The following is a 22,005-nucleotide window of genomic DNA, read 5'->3' on the forward strand; positions in this document are numbered from 1 at the left end:
TACAAAGCGCGGACGCTCCTACACGTAGGCAGCGTCCGCTCTTCTCATCAGCGGATTGAGGTAGTTTTGAAACATATTTTTTTTTTAAAGTATTTTTGAAAAAAAATTTAAAATTTAAATTATTTTTAATAAAAATCCAATTTTATGAAATAGAAAATGAAAAAGAAAATATATATTAATGATTAATATTAAATGAAAGTAAGGATATTTATGTAAATTCACAATTCAATTCATATATTTATATTAGTATAGATTAGTATAGATATAGAATATAGAATATAGAATAGATAGATTGATTGAAAGAAAATGATGATAATTACCTTAATCTTTTAACTGAACCATTTAACTAATGGTCTAATGTGGTTACTGGTCAGTTTTGCAAGTTGGAAAGTAGTAGATTTTTAAAATTTGTCTGCATTTTTTTTAAAAAAAATACGAATTTCAGTGTCAAAATATAAGAAAAACAAACATAAACAGTATAATGATTACTTACACTACATAATTCTCATTTCAAGATTGAAGAATCAATTATTGAAGTATTATGTTTTTTTAAAAAAAATTAAATTTAATCTATAATCATTTCTCTATGACATGCACATAAATATTTGTCAACGTAGAGTGATATCATATGAGACCGTTTCACGGATCATAATCTGTGAGACGGGTCAATCCTACCTATATTCACAATAAAAAATAATATTCTTAACATAAAAAGTAATATTTTTCCATGAAAGATTCAAATAAGAGATTTGTCTGACAAATACGACCCGTGAGATCGTCTCACACAGATTTTTGACATCAACATAAACAAAATTACGTGAACTAATCCCAACGTTTTTAACACGGCTAGAAGTACTAAAACACACATCACTCCATGACCCATTTTATGGATTATTATTTAATTTTGGGAGACTATTTCATGTTATAAGTCTTGATCAAATATACTTTTATTTACTTATGATTTTTTATTTTTTGGTTACAAAACAGAAACAAAAACAAAAATTAAAAATAATCTTGGTAATGCTAAATATTAGATGATTTCCTATTTTCACACGACGAACTCATTATTGAAATTGAATTCTTGTTAATTTATTGAGAAGGAATTACTAAAAAAAAAAAAAGCACCAGCCAGGTTAGAAAAAGAGAATTTTGGTGGAAAAAACGTGCGAGTTAAAAAAATACCCCGACTTGGGTAAAAATAAACACACATCTCAGGCAACAAACTGGACAAAATAAAGTGAAACAGTTGAAATTTATTTCGAATATCTCAATCTCAAACCACGGGCATGTTTTTAGCATATTCCATGCTGAGTTATATATCAGTGATACTAGCCTAAAACATTTTATTCAAAAATAATGGATAATGTATTCCTCACATCATCATTATTTGCAAAATTTCTAAGAGTTCGAATCGGGAATGAGATGTAATTAATCAACAACCTCAATAAGGGTTGTCTCATAATCGCTGGGTGCCTCAAATCCATGCAAGTTCATGACAGTAGCAGCCACGTTGGCTAGACCACCAGTGGGAACATCTTTGCGGAATCTCACGCCGGGTGCCAGCCCAGGGCCACCAATAGCAATTGGAACCTACATAGAAGTTTAATATGCATGTAAAATCGAGAATTCATAATCTGACAACTGGAAACTATATGTCTGGATCACTTGGTTGAACCATTCAAAATGAGTGATGGATTGGATTATTTCTTTTATAGACTTCTAAATGATCGATAGGTACGGTTCATACCCGATCAACCATAGAATATATCCATAAGAACACATCTTTCCAGTCAAATTTTTCTCAAGTCACATAACAGGTTATGGTTAAGGCAACTGTTGGTGAGAAATGTGTGGCAGCCACAATCAGGAATTCACACGCAGCACAATTTTTTTCTCCATAGTAGTAGATCTACAGCATGAAAACGAGAAGTATTGAGTTAAAACCACTTACTGGTCCCAGAGTGTGAGAAGTATGTATTTGAATTTTTCCCTCCTTGTCAAGAAGTGGCTCTCCTTTCTTGTTCCTTTTCACCATGTCCTCAGCATTTCCATGATCAGCAGTAACAACATAGATTCCACCCACTTGATCTATTGCGTCAAGGATCATCTACCCAAATTAACAATTAATAGGTCATTATAAATATGCTACAGCTTCAAGAAAGTAAATTTTCAAGTGGTTGATAATGTAACAAGTGCAGCATATAAGTAGGCAACTGAGTCGCCTCTTTGAGTTGCATTTCATCACCATGAATTTTTATATCTATCAAGCATTTTGGTGAAATTTAGTACAAAAGTGATCATACTTTCAGGATCATCGAGTTAGGCAGCAGATTTTGACTGTCGTTGCACTATCATCTAATTCATCAGCATAATACAGATAAAAGAAGTTCTCGAAACTCCAGGAATATTTCAATTTTTATAGAAAAGAAAAGTCATCTTGGACTCTAAAGCCTCATAAATACAATATCCGCAAAAGATCAAGACATCCAAACTGTAATTTTGAGATACAACCTAAAGGTTAATTACTGTTACAAATTTTACATTGGACGAAGTGAGCGCACCTGAACCACAACAATTTACATGAACAACAGTAATTAAGATAAGGCTTCCAGATTGAGTGTATCTTGCCGCGTGTGGCATAAAAATACCATCGGCAGTGTGTAAAAATAGCATGGGACACTATAGTTGATTGGTCTTCCTCAATCAAAGGTATGCTACAACCGTTGCTTGAATCAACATACATTCACAGCCGAATCAAATAGTAGAATTAACATACCTTCACAGCATCGTCAGCAACCTTGCAAGCCACAACTGTTGCTTCAATATCACCAGTATGTCCCACCATGTCACCATTAGGGAGGTTGACACGTACCTTCGGAATAAACCACGTTAAAACTAATATTAACTCGCCAATAAGATTTTTCTTCAACAAGCAATTGACCAGAAACAAGACATTGATGGATTACCTGGTCAAATTTACGGCTGAGAATTGCATCCCTTGCCTTCTCAGCAATCTCCAAGGCCTTCATCTTTGGCTTGACATTGAAGGTGATACCAGAATCACTAGGAATTTCAACATATTCTTCCATTGCAGGGTTGAAGTATCCTGAGCGATTTCCATTCCAGAAAAAGGTGACATGACCAAATTTAACTGTTTCACTGTAAAAAAACCATGGTAAATGACTTAATAGAATGACGGGCTAAAATGAAATCTAGTCCGTGACATACAAATTGAATCTAAGTATGAATCTGCATGCAAAAAGCTAGGCAGATCTTTTAAGAATAAGAATTTATAGGTTTTTCGTCAAAAAAAGTGAGGCCGCTGACTGTGTGTGTTTTTAGAGCTTTGGAAGTTTTAATTGTAAACAAATTACCTGCAAGCAAAAGTACGAATGCCATTATTCACCAAATATTCTCCTGATGTCCGTTCAATATCTGGAGGAGAAACAAGGTAGCGATTTGGAAGTTTCAGCTCACCATCATATTGAAGCATTCCAGCATAACGAATTTTAGGAAATCGAACCCGGTCAAATTTATCGAAGTCCTCATACTCGAGTGCCTTAGCTATCATTACCACGCGATCAGCACGAAAATTGAAAGTCAGAACGGCATCACCGTCGACGATAGGTCCAACAGCTTTTCCACTATCATCAACAATAACAAATGGAGGTAAATACTGATCATTTGTATTAGGAATCTCTCTCAGCTTCTTGACAGCTTCAACAGCACTCTTAAACTTGTGTGGTGCTTCTCCAAGTACTTGGGCATCCCAACCTCGTTTTACAACATCCCAATCATTCTGAAAATATTTAGAAAAATATGGGTACATGAGAAACAGAACCAAAGGCTTGGCAACCAACTAGTAGAGAGTATTATGTACAATCAGACATTTTTACAACACTCGTCAAATAGAAAGAAAGCAATGAAAGTTTAAAAGGCATCCTCTTCATCGTTAACGAATCATATTTAACCGTGACATCCTCCAATCAAAGACTACTGGTCATCAGATCAAGCATGATAGAACAGGGTAGAAAGAAAAACACAGTGGAGACTAAAGATGAGGTGGAAGTAGAAATAACTGTAAGTGATAACAAAGAGGCTAGTCCAGCAAAAATGAACTTAAAGATAAATATCACACAACCCTTAAACAAGACAAAGGAATTATGGGCCCAATAGTTATCTTTTACTCCTATGATGAAAATAGGTAAGGTCGAGAACGTCTGCCCAATTAAACCCTCTAATCACCTCAAAAGTGCAATTTTCCAGTGCAGATTGTTTTGATCCTAGAAGCCAAGCAATTCTTAGATACACAAAAATCATGCAAAATAAGTCAAGGCAGCCACAAATCATGTTAACATATTCCTGAATGCATAAATACAAAAATTGATGAGAATGATTAGGCCAAAACAGAAAATGAATGTTTCACCTCGTAACGATCCATAGTAACATACATGCGACCTCCACCGGATGCAATCTGGGCATCAACACCTTTATCACGCAGTTCTGCAAGATCATTTTCAAGAGTTTCAGTGAAGTCTACACTTGTACCATCCAACGCATCACGTCCGTCTGTGAGAATATGAACACGAATTCTTTTAGCACCACGCTCACTAACTCCTTTAAGCAGCAACTGCACACCCGATCGTAAGTTCACAAAAGTGTTTCTTATATGTTAAAAACTATGTCTGCATAAGAAGAGGGGGGTAAAAAGGAAACAATCAAATATTTAAGAAATTTGAAGCAATGAAAGCAGAGGAAGAAAAAATTATTTTCTAGATGGAACACAGAGGCGTACGAAATTTAAACATTTGGAATACCTGCAACTGATTGAGCCTAGAGTGGACGCCACCATCACTTAATAATCCAATGAGGTGTAGCGTTCCTGTTTCAAATGATTCTTTGATGTGCTTGAAACCATCTCCTTCATAGATTTTTCCAGATTCCAGAGCAAGATCCACGAGCTTTGCTCTATACAGAGACACACACACACACACAAATTGTTACATGTGCTAACCTTCAGGTTCACAAACTCGGTCGAGAAAGACTTTGCCTTTCCCACTTGGTAAGATAAAAAGGCAATATTTATTTGGCAACTGAACCTTTTAAAAGCTGGTGGAATAGTTTCAGCAACTATGGACAAAATGACAAAGAATGATCGAAAACTGTAACATATTTTTCTAGACTCCAATTAACTATCATGCTTTTTGATCTTGACCTGATGTTAGGTGCAATATTTCCTAACGATTCAAACACAAATTAAACTCAAGATTCAATATGAAAATCTGAGTATTACTACTCAGCCAAGGGTATAATCCCTTTACAAGAGGAAGAACTCTTGCCCCTAGCACAAGCTACTCAAATCAACAGAAAAACGTGAAATGCCTCTAATCAGCTATTGTTGGGGAAAATCAATAAACCACATAATTCATCATGCAAAATATAAAGAATTTAACTGAAAACTTAAGCGAATGTGTACCTGAAGCCATAATTCTGAACTCTCTAGAACTTGTCAAGATCTTCCAGATGTAAGCGTTCTTTTTCTTGAAAGAATCCTTTAGTTTTCTCTTATGAACTATTTTCATAATGGGGAAGAGAATATAGAACATGATGCTTTTTTAATGGGGAAGAGAATATGGAACGTGATGCCACACAATCTGGGGACCATGACCCATATATAGATAATGCTCGTCATTATCTTCTGATATTTCTGTTTTAGCCAATTATAAAAACAGAAATTACATTTATGTCTCTACACATTAAATGCCCACAACATATTAGATATATTAAAGCCCAATAACCCAAACATTAGTTGATCACTTCATTTTGGGTATAAGCTCATAAAAATAAAAATGATCTAACAATCTCCCACTTGGGCTATATGTGTAACCTAATAATTATGTTTGCGAAAATAATCTTATGAGCTAAAAAATGTTGTCATTCCAAAATGTGTTATAACCAATCCGGTTCATCAATCACATCAACGTAGGATAAAAGCAGTCTTCGCTACCCTCAAGGTAACTAGACCCATCAATGGTCACATATGTCAACACAACTGAATGACATAGATCATGAAGTGGACGTGTAACATGAAATTTCATGCAATGTTATCATAACATGCGAATTTTCAACCGGTCCTCCCTCTTAACATTATTGAGATCAAACTTAAAACCATAATCAGAATATGACTTAACTTGAAATTTATTTATGCAGAAAATAAATTTACATGACTATAAACCGAATTACTGAACATGTCTATAAAACATTTAAAATTACAAACTCCCACTGAATCTGAATATCCTTAATTGACCAAACCCCTTACAAATAATGTGCACAAAAACCTTTTGGGTGATAGTCCCTTAATAATTGAATCCACAATTATGGAATTTGTACCGAAGTGATTTATAGACAAATATCAATTCTAAAATATTCCTTTGACAACCAGAAACTTGATTGGATACAACATAACATGATAAAAGATGCTATAACCTTTTAGCACTCTTTCATGAGACAACACTTTGTGCCAGTAAATAAATATAGCTCAACGTAATATTTTCATAATATCTTGGCATCCCAGAAAAACAGAGTAAGTATACCAAATGATCTCAAACTAATCTAACCTCCGATATATAAGCATGTAATATTTTGTTCTCTATAAATACCATAAGAGTTTTGACCGCTTTCCAATATTTTACTCCTGAACTACTTAGATATCTACCCAACATATTATCACGTATGCAATATCTGGACGTGTACAAATTTGAGCAAACATCAGACTCCCCACTGCAGATGCATATGGGATCTTCTACATCTATTCCTCAAAATTATTTTTGGGGCATTGTTTGAGACTATATTTGTCTCCCTCAGCCATGGGGGAATATGTTAGTTTACAGTCTTGCATCCCATATCGTTTGAGAACTTTCTCGATATAGCCTTTCTAAGATAATCCGAGAATACCTCGACAACAATCCCGATGTATCTGGATACGCAGTACAAAAGATGCATCACCAAGATCTTTCATCACAAAATTCTTAGCAAGAAATCTCTTGGGTGTCATGCAACAATTCTAATCGTTGTTAGCGAGCAGAATGTCATAAACATATAAAACCAGAAAATATGCTTACTCCACTGAACTTATGGTGCACACAATCATCGACCAAATTCATCTCAAAACCAAACCAAACGAGATGATCATTTGATGAAATTTGAAATATCATTGCCGAGATATCTGCTTGAGGCCGTAGATGGATTTCTTTAACTTGCAAACCATATTATTTTTCTTTGGACACAATTTCCTGGTTGCACCATATAAATCGTTTCATCAATGTCACCATTTAGAAACGCGGTCTTTACATCCATCTCACAAAGCTCAAGATCGAAATGCGCCACCGAAGCCATTACAATGCTTAGAGTCTTTCAAAGAAACCGGAGAAAAAGTCTATTTATAATCAACGCCTTCTTTTTGTGTAAAGCCTTTAGCGACAAGACGAGCCTTATCTCTTTCCACATTACCTTTCGAATCCCTATTGCTTTTAAATATCCATTTGCAACCAATGGGCTTAGTACCTTTAAGCAATGGGACAAGATCCCATACGTCATTGGCCTTCATGGACTGTATCTCCTAATTCATGGCCTCATTCCACTTTTGGCATTTAGAATTTTCCATGGCTTGACGAAAATTGATAGGATCATCCTCCATCAGTCCAAAGTCTGCCTCATGTTCTTGAAAAAATACAATGTAATCATCTGACATTGCAATTATCCGCTCTCTAATGGACCTCTTGATGGCATATGTTCTAGATTTTGTTCATCTGGAATGAGATGATCTCCAATATTGTCTTCCAGTATTGTGTCTTGGTCAAGTGAGGAATGTGATCCTGATCAATATCCAAGACACCTTTTTCAAAGACTACCACTTACTTTATCTTCCCCCGCAAACTCAACATCCTCAAATAACTGCGCATTTACTGACTCAAAAATCGACTCACTTGTGTGATCATAGAACTTGTACCCTTGGATCTTTCAGACTATCCAATAAAATAACAGTTGACCGTCCTTGAGTCCAGTTTCTTTATGTTAGGCTTATAAGTCCTTGCCTCAGCTGGACATCCCAAACGTGCAGATGCTTAAAACTTCTTGGTCGCAGTCCGCGAACTTATCTTTCCATATGCAACTTAGGGTCATTCTTATGCATGCATTGTCCACCAAAGGAGCTTGATACTTTTTGGTTAGGGTACTAACGTGGAGTGGCTAGACCATGTCCATGCCATGATTAATTGCTCTTTTGTTTGTAAGAAAAAAACTCCGAGTAGGAAAATGAAAAAAGCTTTTTTTTATTCTCTTACTTAGCCTTAGTGGGCCTAGCTAGCCAAGGCAGGAAACAAAATAAGACAAGGAGGTCTTACTTCGAGACCCGTTTATTCTTTCCTCACTTGATTCCTTTACAGGGTCACTCGCCGCATCCTAACCTAGGTCTACTACAGTTGAAAAAACGGCTACTTACTAAGGGGTATCTCTTTTGGGTTCAAATCCCCAGTTGGAACCCTGTTAAAGATATATGTTGTGGTCTTTAACTCTTCTCCCCGTACTGATTCTGGTAAAGTAGAATAACTAATCATACTCATCACCATTTCTTCAAGCGTAGTTCATTTTCCAGCAACTCCATTCATAGTGGGCGAATCCGGCATAGTGTACCATGGGACGATACTGCATTTTTCTAAGAATCTAGCAAAAGGCCCTGAACGTTGTTCACTTGAACCATCATATCTAATATAGTATTCATCACCATGGTCAAATCTATCGTTATTAATCTTTAAGCTAAGTTGATTTTCAACTTCAATTTCATAATATTTGAACACATCCACCGACTGTTCCTTTTCATGAATGAGAACCATATCTTGAAAAATTGTCTATGAACATCATAAAATATTGTTGACTATTCCAAGAAGGCGAAGAGAATGGTCCTGAAATATCGATATGTATAAGTTCTAATACGTCTGAACAATTGTTGGCTTCAAATATCCTTTTGTTGGTCTGTTTTCTCTTTATACAATTAACACAATTATTAAAATCTGTGAAATCTAAATGTTCGATAGTTTCGTCTGACAAAAGTCTCCTTATTATCTTTTCAGAAATATGACTCAATCTCTTGTACCATAACGCAACTAAATTCTCATTGATTAATTTTCTTTTAGTGTCTCTACTTGTTAACAAAGATTCATTAAAAGAAGCAATAACATAAAAAGAATAAAGATTATCTTTTCGTGATAAAGAACAAGAACCAACAAATTTTGAATCAAGAAAAAAACTGAATATTCCATTTCCAATTGAACAAGAATAACCGAATTTGTCCAATGAAAAAATGGAATGAAATTCCGTCTAAAAACAGTACAACGAATGTTTCATAAAGATCCAAATATATTCCAGTACTAAACAATAATCTAAATTTTCCTATTGTCTCAACTTCAACTTTGTTGTCGTCACCAACGTAGATGAATCTTTCAGCATCACTTGGTTTTCGGCAAGCCAAGCAACCCTGCATAGACACACTCATATGAGTTGGTCCACCAGAATCTATCTACTATGATGTCTAGACACTGGAGTTAAATTAACCTCAGAACAAACCATATTCAGAAACATACATTTCTTAGCACGGCAAGCGTGATAATTAGTGCATTGCTTCTTCATATGCTCATCACTGCAAAAAAAAAAAAAAAAAAACAAAACTTTGAGAATCATTGGGATTCTTCTCCTGTTTCTTCGGAGGCTGTGTATCCGCAGCTTCCTTGTCCTTCATTTTCTTTCTTTTATCTTTAAGGTAGAGGTATAATGAGCACTTTGTCTTATCTTGCTTCAACCTTTCCTCTTCCTGCACACAGTGCGAGATGAGCTCATTCAGAGACCAAGTCTCTTTCTGACAGTTATGCCTCAACTTAAACTGATTGAGTTGTGTAAGAAGAGATATCAAAACCAAATGCACCAGCAAGTCCTCAGAGAGGTCAAGCCCCAGTGCTTTTGACCTTGAAACAAGATGAAGCATTTACATAATATACTCTCTGATGTTGCCCTTACCTGTGTACCTCATTGAAACGAGGCTTGCCAAAAATGTACAATTTTCAGACTTTTCACTTTTAGCAAACCTCTTTTCAAGGTCCTGAAGGAAAGCCTTAGCCGTAGCAATATCACTAACCATTGTGCCCTGAATGTTTCTGGAATTACCCTCTTCATAATCATCATACATAGACGATTCGACCTCTCCCACCTTTCAAACTCTCTTTTTTCATTAGAGGTACTCTTATCTGTAATGGATGGAAGAGAGTCAACCGTTATCGCAAGGTCCAAATCCATGACTCCGAGAACTATCACTAAATTCTCTTGTCACGATTTAAAATTAGAGTCATTTAAAATAGGAATAAAATTTATGTTGGAATATATATTTGTATGAGTCAAATCTGAAAAGAGAACAAAAACCAAATATATATGCTCAACCAAATATCCAAAAAAAATAATCAATAAATTCAAATAATGTAAACCCCATAAACAAGATATCGAACACTCCATTAATGTTTTAATCTTTAGACAAAATGTTAACTTGTAAGTGACATCCTGATGCAACAGTCAAACACTGATAGTAACTATCATGTCAAATAACAACCTTCATTTGAGCCGATTTATTATGCACATGAAAACCGAACAACTATCACATATTTACCACCACAAGTGCATATATGATTATAATAAACATCAACCTTCCTTCGCGCCTACTTCGGCCCAGACGACATGGCGCACGGGGGCACCCAAAATCGTGCCTCTATGCCTGTTTACTGTTGGGCACGCCTTAGGTCGATTTGATGGAAAAAAATTTAACCCAAATTTTCGATTTTACTCTAAAATGTTTTCTTTTCTTTTGAACAAAAACTGGACGGAAATCGAAGTCTTATACCAAATCCTTAAAATTTTCAACCAAAATCTCTTTATCAAAACTGAAACTAAAAAAAATTTGTTTTCAACCAAAATATTTACCATATATGAAGTTATATCAAAAAAAAATTTAACAAAATTTTCTTTTCCAGATCTGGAACCAGATAATGTACACAAGACTTTAAACAAATCTTGATAATACGAGCATGAGTGACTCCGATACACTTGTTGGGAAAATTCATAAACCACATAATCCACCGTGCTAAATCATTAAGAATTTGACTGAAACTTAAGAGGAAGTGTAACTAAAACCATAATTATGAATTCTTTAAAACGTGTCTTGATCTTCCAGATCTACGTGCTTTTTTCCTTAATAGAAATTTTTAGTTTTCTCTTCTGAACTATTTTCTTAATGGGGAAGAGTATAGGGAACGTGATGCAGCACGATCTGAGGACCATGACCCATATATAGATAATGTTTATCATTATCTTATAATATTTCTGTTTTAGTCCATCATAAAAACGGAAATTACACTTTTGTCCCTACATATTAAAGACTCACAACCTATTAGATACATTAAAGATCAATAACCCAAAATATTAGTTGATCACTTTATTTTGGGTTTAACTTAATAAACAACACACAACACATAATTATTCACATAAAAGCCCATAAAAATAAAATTGATCCAACAGCCACCACTCCACATTTTATTCTCATTCCCTCGCACATCTAGATTCTTCCATGGGCTCGAGACTGTTGGGCCTATGTCCAACATATTATGGTCCGTAATAATAAAGTATGCAACACCTAACCACTCCTACGCATGAGAACAAAGATTAAAAGAATCTACCCATCAGTACTTTGCATATATCTATGTTCCTAACACAACTGACACTTCCGTGGGTGTGAAACATCTCCACATACAGAAATTTAATAATTTAGCAGTTTTCATACAGTTTGTACTTAATCCAATTCTGATAATGATAGCAATTCCACTCATATAAAAAAAAAATAGAACTGCCCCCTTTTTAGTCCAAGAACTTCTCTCGATCAGCCATATAAATTATAATTTCACTACAAGAAAGAACACAGTTTCTTCCTTTGAAGAAAATCACATTACAGCATAGAAAAAACCAGTAGAAATCGATTACAGTCATTAAGGCATGATTTATTAGATATCAAACTTCTAAATTATATTGATTGGACAAACTATCTGTCCAAGTTCCAACTATCTGCGGATTAGAGAGAGTAACATCTGAACATTTAGTTTTCAATATAACTTTTTTCCCAGATGGCTACAATAACTTCAACGAAGTAAAGGAGCAAGCAAAAGGAAGTTCACCCTTGCGCGTAAATCCGGCCAGCACCAAGAGCATTGTGGCCGACTTCACTATTACCCACGTCATCTTCTGTGGGCATCCCCACTGCAGTACCATGCGCTTTCACCAATCTCCACTTCTCTGGGGCACCCTTCATCACGTTTTGAATAAAACAAATCTCAATCCCATTTAGTGTTTAAGGAGGGGGTATTAAAAACTTCAACGCATTAACATATCATTAATCTACTTAAGCACTTAAGTATTTCTCTTGATCCAACCATCTAGATGACAAAAATTAAGAACCCACAAAATTTTGGAGGTAAAATACAGTAAGATGATAAGTAGGATTTTAAGAGTTCGAGTTAATGTGTTCACTAATGCAATACCGAATCATTTAGTCTGAAAAATCCAGAACCCAGTATATTTTAGACGAGAAAATACTAAAAATATATATATACATTTTTCAGTGAGTCCATCGTTGGAGTCTCGGCAACGTTGATGCAGTTGTATTTATTGGGTTTGGCTTCACCCCACCCATCCAAAACAACCATCGCTATAGTTTTCCCCTTCGGAAGCTTGGGGTGATCCTTCAATTTCCATGAAACTCCAGAGCTGCCCATCCTTCTTTACTGCTTTCAACACCAAAAACAACAAAGAAACTTAGGAAAACAAATCTCCGATTAGCAATTAGACAAATAGAAAGACGAGAGACAGAATAAACGGGATAACAGAAGGAAAAAAAATAGTGTGTATATCGAAGAAAGTGGAATGTCCAAGTGTACGTATGAAGAAAACAGACGAGAGACAGGCGACTTGGATTGGGACAAATTTTAGAAATCTCGGATTGGAAGACACGTGACAGAGTACGTGGCTTCCAGACTTTTTTTTTTTCATTTCTTATATCCACTCACACGTTACCGTATTATTGCAACATTTTTTATAATTCTTATATTCTAATGAAAAATCAAAATATACACTGTAATTTTATATGTGAGTTAAAAAAATATAGAAAAAAAAAGATAAAAATTGAATCAAATGTTAATTGTCTTACATTAATTGGATAAATAACTTGAGAATTGTATATATGAGCTTGAACAATCCCTTTTGAGCTAGCTTTTGAGGTTGAGTTAGATCCAAGTTCAATTCTTAACGTGGTATCGGAGCTTGGGTTCCACCGTTATGTGTTGGACTGCCTATAATAAGGATGCCCGTTCTTCTGCCCATAATTGAGTTATTTGTAAACTCTACGTTCCAGATGTTCATTCCTGAGCGTGAGAGAGGTGTGTTAATTGTCTCACATCGGTTGAATAAATAACCTGGGAGTTGTATATATAGCTTGGACAATCTTCTCCTATTGAGCTGGATTTTGGGGTTAAGTTAGGTTCAAGTTATATTCTTAACAGATTAAGAAACAAAAAAAAAAACTATATCTTCTAAACTAGAAGTGACTTGATTTAAAGTTTTAACATTTTATTATATTATTATTATTATTATTATTATTATTATTATATATATATAATTATTAAAAAGATTGTGACACCAGTAATTAGTTAATCTAAATAAAACAAATTTAATAATATATATATTATATATATAATTATTAAAAATACTATGACCATAAATTAGTTAATCTAAATAACACAAATTTAATATTATATATATATATATATATTATATATATAAATAAGGAATTTTTTGTGTTAGTTTAGGGATATGCTGATTATTTAATCATCTCGATAACAAGAAAATTAACTTTGGATTGCTATTTGGGGTTTTTGTTATATTTGATCTTAAATTTGATATTTCGTTTAAAAATTATAATTTTAGTATCAAATAAGCTACAAATAAGCTATAAACAATCCGGTGGATTGCTAATTCTAATGTCATGATATATTATTTATCGAACTTTAAAACATAATAAATTTCTATAGAAATTTGTGTGGTCGGTAATTATCATGTTAAATTAAATGAAAAACAGTAAAAAGTATATACACCTACGTGGCCCGTGGGTGCTCTAGAAACATGTTGGTTTAAATGTAATTTGAAACAAAATAATTGTTTTTAGAATTAAATTAAGGATCAAAATATTAATCTTTGACTTGTAATTGATACAAATAAAAAATCGGCAGATAAAAGGCAAATAGCAGCATGAAGATGAGCATCACCTTTATGCCCTCGTGCTTGCTCAAGCAACCAAAGAGGAAGTATATCAACAGGTGGAGCATCCATCTTTTTCGTTAGACAAATAAGTAGATGTTATATCGAGTGAAAATCATATTGTGTAGTAGAGATTTTTCTCGCCATCAAATCCGACATTATAATGTGCTATTGGTTCATTCATATTTTTTTTCGGCTAAAAATCTGTTATGAGTCACTTGTTGTCCGTACAACTTATTAACATTGATGATAATTTCCTATCTTCTTCAACCTCGAGTGTCACATGTTGTAACACCCAAACTCCTAAAAAGTTTACTATAATCTATATGTAAAAACTTTGGCATTATCTCCTTTGTTTATATTATATTTGAAGATACAAGAAGTTAAATAAGTATAACATTCTACATCTTTAGATAATAATTAAAATAACAGCTGAACCATTTCATATATATTTATTGGGAAAAGCATCATCATCAAAATACACTACTGATATAATTTACTAACAAGTTTATACATACATTTTTTTCTATTCAAATGACCACATAAAATTCCAAAATATAATGTCGTGGATTCAAAATAGAGTCGATCCTAACAATATTTAGGCATGAGTCTAACTTTTAAAAAAAGACATCTGAATCATAACGTGTGTTCATATTTTTTTTTGTTCTATAACAATTTTTCAAATTAAATCTATATGTCAAAGATAATATAAGAAAACTAAAGGAGTAAAAATATCAAATATTGCCCAAAATGATCATTAAAAAACAATCCGCCTAACAGTTTTAGAGCTAAAAATACTAATCAAGTTCTCAATTGATAACATAGCCAATCCATTCAATATTTCTCGTGACATGATTGATCGGAGAAAAGTTTTGATGATATTTATCTTTGAGAAATTTCGTTCTGCACTTACTACTGTACCAGGACAGTCAACTAGATTTTATAAGTAATATGAGCGTTTGAAAGTCGGATAAGCATTATATCCACCAAAATTTCAGTCAAAAATCGTAGATTATAGATACCACATAAAGCCGCGAAGAAAGTAAAAAAACTACAATAAAAAATTACCCGAACAAAACAAATACAAGAAAATAGACTTACAGCTCCTCACGGGTCTTTCAATTAAACCTAGAGAAGACGCACCTACTGGAGTCGATTAAGACTTGTCTGCAGATGAATATTTGGAAAGATTGTGGAATAAATCGATAACAGGCTAAGCAAGTTCCATTTAATAAATACTTGGTTTTGGGCTATCTAGTAACTAGTATTATATATAATAATTTTTTAAAAAAATTTTGAGCCTTAAAAAAGAGATGGACTTGAGTCATTTGACTCATTTGCTTCTTAATAGACACGTCCCTGATTCAAAATTTGCTTGAGTTAGCAAAATAGCTTACGCACATGGTATAAGTTTCAAAATATGATTTTTGGGACGCAAAAGCCAAAATAAGGTTACAATATTCTTAGTAGGTAGTCCTCCATATGCCGTAGCGTTATATGATATTTTTTTTAAAAAGATTATACGTAAATTTTGGATTAATTTGATATTAATCCGAATAGATCAATTTAAAATATTAAAAGATTATAAAGTTTAAAATTCTAGCTCGAGTAGAGTAATATTTTTGGCTCTGCCTAATTTTATATGCATTCTTCCTCAAAACCAATAAGAGCGCATCACCCTGCTTAGCCAATCCAAACCTCAAAACCAATAAGAGCGCATCACCCTGCTTAGCCAATCCAAACCTCGTATTTCGCATGTTTGCCTACAATGCATGAGAAACATGAGCTAATATCCGGTAAATAAAAACCCTGCATATTATGAAAATTATATGAATATCGATAAAACATTTATTAAATGTGTATCCAAAAGAAAATCATTAAAAGCTCTTTTACTTTCACGGGTCTTTGACCCAGCTACTTTACACCAAACAGAGTTATGCACAATAGCAATAGGCAAAAATGATCAATATCGTCAATAGACCATCCTCTTGTGTCCACCAAAGGCTCGTATCAGAGTACGTATGACTGAGGAAATAAGTATGTTGGAAAGACTCGTGTTGATATAATAGCAATAGTCGTCGAATATAGACGTTACAGAATGATATCTAAGTTGACATCTCCTAGTACGACATGATCTGGTGATGAACTAGCTAGTGGACATGTGACACCTGAGGTCGAAGAGGGCGAATAGTGATCGTCGGATCAATGAGGTTACACACACAAAAAATGACTTTTAAGTGAAAGAGAATGAATGAATTAATCTAACATCAGAATGAGAAAAACTACAAGATTGTGCATGTATAGAACTGTACAGTTGATGGAACTTAAAATATATGATATATACTGCTGATATCAACAAAATAAATCTTATTTTCGGGAGCTCGTAACTTAAAAACTCCAAAAGTTAAACATGGTTGACTTGTGATGACAATTTTGTGACGGATGACTTGGACAATTTTGGGATGAGTGATCCTCCAAAAAGTTTCTTGTTATGTATGTATGTGAGTAGAGACCTAAACACCTTAAAGAGACTGTGTTGGTATACTGAGAACAATTGTCGAAATTGAATGTTATAATACGATAGTTATAGAAGATGCAAATCGAAATAATTTCAATTATTATAAAACTTGTGATGAACACGAGATTACGTAAAAATGTTGAATTTCGCAATTCTCATCAAACGATGTCGACATATGTTTAATTTCTTTCTACAAAATTCATGTGCTTACTTTTTTAAAAATTTTGAAAAAAAAAATTAAAAAAAAACCATAATTTGGAAAATATCAGTCGACTGTACTTGTTAGTGCTTGCTCAGCATGTCCAATATATCTGTGTATATAATGCTCAAGACATGCCCCATCATACGGGCAAAACCCAAAATTATCAAATGGGTTAACCTTTCTTTACGCGAAAAGATTTTCTTTTCTTTTTTTGGTTGACAATAATTGGGAAACATCGCCCACAAAATTTTATCACCTTTTTAAAAATCTACTTTATGCAAGAAGTTTGGTGTAACACAGTGGAGTCGTGGTTTATTTTTTGTTTTAGCTTGGTATCATTTGTTTGAGAAATTACAAATTAATTAAATTAAATGCAAAAATATGTAGATTTATACGAGGACAGAGGACGGGGGCCCGGGTGCGTGGAACGAGTGGTGGTTACTTGATACCAAGTGTCTTGCCATTGACTCAGTTCTTGAGCGAATTTGGCGCAGTGATTCTGAAGAATATAAGGAATCTGACTTTCTCCAAAGCAAGTTGTGATATTTTTGGTATAAATCTCCTTTTATCTCAACGAATCTGGATAGTTCTTTCTATTTAACTCTTCTATTTTCACATTGGGCATTAGCGAGATAGGTAAAGTTGCGATTTTGAAGTTCTTTTTACCATTTTCTTGATGTATTTGTAGTTCTTGCTGATTTTTGGTGGCATTAAAAGGTGTTTTTGCTTCTGGGTTCGTCTGTGTTTCCTGTTTCTAAGCACTGAACTGCCAACAATGGGTTTCTTTTTAATGCCTTGAGTAATATCTGTTAGATGTGGTATTTTTTCGTAATGGTAATTTGAGTTTGTGTGGTTTTTCCTTTTCACGGTTTTACTCTATGCTGTCGCATGTAACTTTTGTTCTGGGTTGCTTGCAAATGCTACGTTTTACTGCTCACTGATGCGAATCATAAGAAATAATTGTTTTACATTTTCCATTAAGTGGTTTGTGTAGTTTATATTTCTTGCCCTTTCGTTTAAAATCATTTTTTATTTTCAATTGTTGTTTTTACATGTAATATTTTGGTACCTATATAATCTGTTGTCTTCAGTATTCACTGTAGTGCAGATGCACGCACTGTACAGAAATTGCTTCGTTTAAGCATCTTAGCTTCTATATAGTTTGGACAGCCAGCGATGATTTGCTATCGAAATACAGTGGTTCTACTAATGTTATCCTTGTATAAAGTATGTTTGGGCACCCTTGAATTTTGATTTTTAACTTTAGTTTTGATTTGTATGCTTTCAATTTTCTTGATTTGAAATCTCTTCGCCAAGGCACGATGCAGTCTGATGGGTTAGTGCAAAAGAAAGAGAAACAATATGTAAATGAACACCATGTGTTTGATTTTCAAACAGCTAGTTCGTGGAATTTCTTTTGTTTTCGATATTATTTATTCAATTTGGCAGTTTCAGATTGGGGTGAGCTAGGACTGGACTACTCTATTAAAATTTTTCAACTTTTGAGCTTTAATTTCCCCCTAAAAAATCATGGTTCTGACATGATATATTCCCACTGTTTTCTGAGTTTTTAAGGGATGTGTTCAATAGATTTGGTTCATGCCTGTAAATTATAATTACCGTGAAGTTAAGGTTAAATTAAATCGGTGCTGAATACTTATATGTTTGTTCAGTCATCATCTTTTATTTAAATGCATGTTTAAATATGATGCTTGATTTTGTTAAAGGAATTGATCATATGAAGTTGAAAAGCTGAATAATTTGACCCTTGCTTCTTGATGTTACGATCATGTTTATATGTTGGATTTTTGTGTGTAGATCAAGCTGTGTATCCATCATCGCCTGCTACTAAGGTTTAAATTTACTACGATATGTCAATTAAAAATAATATCCTTCACAAATAACTTTTATCGATACAAAATGTACTTTTATCAGGATATGAACCTTGCAATCATCTTATGTGAGCCACAAGATATATTTTTATTAAATAAGTTTTCTGGATTGCAAATAAGCATGTCTTTCAAATAATGTCGATTTTAATTGTTATTGAATAATTTGATTTTCAAGTTACCACCGTGATTTATCTGTAATCTGTACTAGACCAGATGTGTTGTAACAAGTTAGTTGGTCAATAGCTCAGTGATAGTTCTTATAGAGGGTACTGAAGCTACGAACTGTGTAATCCGCTGATCACAGGGCTAATGTTCATTTTTTAGGGAATTAATTACCTAAATCTTTAACTCGTCCAATTTTGACTTTATCTTTATGTCATAATCTCATTTGTTCTTGTAAAAACAAAAGTTAAGATACATATGCCATTTATATAGAACATTGAGTTTCGATATGAACTATTGTCTTCTTGTTATGTTTTACATTAGGAGAAGATGCCTGAGGGAATTACAGCCGAGTGTCTTATGGAAAACATCATGGAAACAATTTCCGACAATCTTCCCAAGCAAAAAAAAACCTCATTTTCCGAGGACAAAAAATTAAACTCCGTGTCATCAGAGTTCAATAGACTGTTTGGGCGTCAAAAGCCAGTTCACCATCTTCTAGGAGGCGGAAAATGTAGGATTTCTTTACATTTTTATCATTTAATCAGTCGAGCCAACATTATTCCGTAGCTTTTATAATTTTGTTGTACAGCTGCGGACGTGCTTTTGTGGAGGGACAAGAAAATCTCAGTTAGTTGTTTGACTGGTGCAACAATTGTTTGGGTGCTTTTTGAATGGTTGAATTACAATTTTCTTACTCTTTCAAGCCTCGCGATTGTCATTGGCATTGTTGCTCAGTTTGTGTGGAAAACTGCATCAGGCATATTAAACAGGTAACGCTACAATATAAACATATATGCTGCTATCCTTCTGCTGCATGTGCCAAAAAGTTGAGATGGAGCAAAACTTGAACTCAAAAAATATGGGGCAGGGGGAGGAGTGACTTCATAATTTATCTGTATAACACATGAAATATATAAATCTTAGTAAAATCAAAGGGGGCCGATAAGCGACCACCCTTTCCCCATCACTTTTCCATTGCTCTCAGCGAGGACAATATGTAGAATTTCTCTAATTGTCATAACGCTGATGGCAGATCTCCTTCCGAAGTTCCTCGTCTTGTTCTGCCTGAGCAGGTTTTCATTAACGTTGGCAAATTGGTAGGAGGTGAGGTGAATCGTGGCTTGAATTTCTTGCAGGATGTTGCCTGTGGGGGAAATATGAAGAAATTTTTAGTGGTATAAATCTCACCTGCAGGCTAGTTTTTTACTGTCTTTTTGTTTGTCATACTTTACTTTTGTCTGTTGCATCGATGATCGGAAGAAAATTAATAATAATAGTTTTAGCCCTTCGGCTGTTTACCTCTTCATGTAATTGTTTCTCTATACTCTTTAATAATATAATTAAAATTAAACAAACCAAAAACATTTCATGTGGATTAATAGAATCAGAGATCCAATTACCTCCCAATTACTGGTTCTGCTCTTCCTAGTGATCATTGTCTATGAGATTAGTTGATATCCTGAATACTACTCGCAGGTTGTGTTGAGCTTGTTGGCTGTTGCTATTATTGGAAGCTGGTGCAACTTACTGACTGTGATCTATATTGGTGAGGGATCACACTATATGCTATAACAAAGATATTAATTACGGTCACGTTATGGAGTTACTTGTGTGCACTTTGACAATTACGTGGAATGTTTAGTTTGTGTTCAGTTCTCCAGTAAATTTGAGTTCTCCATTCCTGTTTTGTTGTTAAATTGTGAGGATGAATATTTATGAGGATGACATTTAAGAAATGTTTTCAGCAAGAATTAGATATTGAGTATTGGAATAAAGAAAGCTGTATTTATTCATTCTCTGCTTAGCTAATCTCATGTATCATGGATTTGGATTTTGTCTTGATCCAAAGGTTTTGTTGCTGCCCACACATTACCTGTACTGTACGAAAGGTACGAAAATGAAGTCGACAGCTTCGTCAGCAATGTCCTGGATCAATTTCAGCATAATTACCGAAAGCTGGATACTCGTGTCCTCAGCCGAATCCCTACAGGCAAGTTCAGGGGAAAGAAGTTTGAGTAGAAACTTGGAGAAGCATGCATGTCGAAAATTCGAATTCTTTTTCAATTGAAGCAGACTGTTATTGTGATATGTAGTTTAGCTTGATATGTGGTTGGAAGCTATGCAATTTACTTTATGTCCCTCCTTTTTTCAGCTTCTGTGCTGAAACCTGAAGCTTGTTTGCATCTAAAAACGAACAAGAACCCAGAAGATCTTGTCAATATTCTATCTTTAAGTAAAATTATGATATTTTTTTTAAAAAAATTCTCATCCCAGTTTTTCCCATTTCCTGAAATTTGGATGCGAGTATAGCTGTTATTGACTTATTGCAGAGTTCACAACCACTGAAAACCTTTTCAAATAGATGACTTATTTTTATCAGCATAAAAAAGTTCATTTCTCAAAATAGGGAAGATAGAAGTACAGCAATGATAGGAAATGACAATTTTGCTTGTTAGTTGGTACGGGAAATTGGTCTTCAGTCCCCAGTCGTCGTTTTTTTTGGTGTTCAGTCTCTAGGTATTTTTTTAGTACCACATTTCCACATGAAGTGTACCACATTTCTACATGAAGTGTATCACATTTGTATGACATAGTACCACAATTTTGTGGATAGTGAGTGAACTCAAAAATATATTATGATTGGAGATTTTTCACCAACTTCTCCTTGGTTGGTACTACTTATATTTTTAAATATTTAAACTAGAAAATTATATCCAATAAGGATAATCGGCCCATATCATTGACAAGGCAAAAACTTATGAGAGATGGTCTCGCAAGTCGTATTTTGTGAGACAAATATCTTATTTGGGTCATCTATGAAAAAATATTAA

At 34.1% G+C, this 22,005-nt stretch overlaps 2 protein-coding genes across 3 annotated transcripts; one reads left to right on the forward strand and one right to left on the reverse strand.

The window, feature by feature from the left end:
- Nucleotides 1–1,233: 1,233 nt before the first annotated feature.
- On the reverse strand, nt 1,234–13,029 carry LOC140838404 (2,3-bisphosphoglycerate-independent phosphoglycerate mutase-like). Its single transcript, XM_073204678.1, has 9 exons — nt 12,699–13,029; nt 12,264–12,391; nt 4,818–4,968; nt 4,427–4,630; nt 3,375–3,799; nt 2,967–3,159; nt 2,777–2,872; nt 1,952–2,107; nt 1,234–1,590 (listed from the first exon to the last, which is right to left on the reverse strand). Exons 1-9 carry the CDS (start codon nt 12,858–12,860, stop codon nt 1,429–1,431), a joined length of 1,677 nt encoding a protein of 558 aa, XP_073060779.1. The 5' UTR covers nt 12,861–13,029; the 3' UTR covers nt 1,234–1,428.
- Nucleotides 13,030–17,436: 4,407 nt separating this feature from the next.
- On the forward strand, nt 17,437–21,395 carry LOC140838405 (reticulon-like protein B8). 2 transcript variants are annotated; one of them, XM_073204679.1, is made up of 6 exons: nt 17,437–17,668; nt 19,496–19,685; nt 19,764–19,944; nt 20,208–20,349; nt 20,651–20,720; nt 21,024–21,395. In XM_073204679.1, exons 2-6 carry the CDS (start codon nt 19,502–19,504, stop codon nt 21,191–21,193), a joined length of 747 nt encoding a protein of 248 aa, XP_073060780.1. In that variant the 5' UTR covers nt 17,437–17,668; nt 19,496–19,501; the 3' UTR covers nt 21,194–21,395. The 2 variants fall into 2 exon arrangements, with proteins under 2 accessions (XP_073060780.1, XP_073060781.1); XM_073204680.1 differs by having other exon boundaries at nt 17,449–17,753.
- The last annotated feature ends 610 nt before the right edge of the window (nt 21,396–22,005 follow it).

This window comes from Primulina eburnea, chromosome 8 (assembly GCF_022965805.1).
Source record: "Primulina eburnea isolate SZY01 chromosome 8, ASM2296580v1, whole genome shotgun sequence".
Lineage (NCBI taxonomy): Eukaryota > Viridiplantae > Streptophyta > Magnoliopsida > Lamiales > Gesneriaceae > Primulina > Primulina eburnea.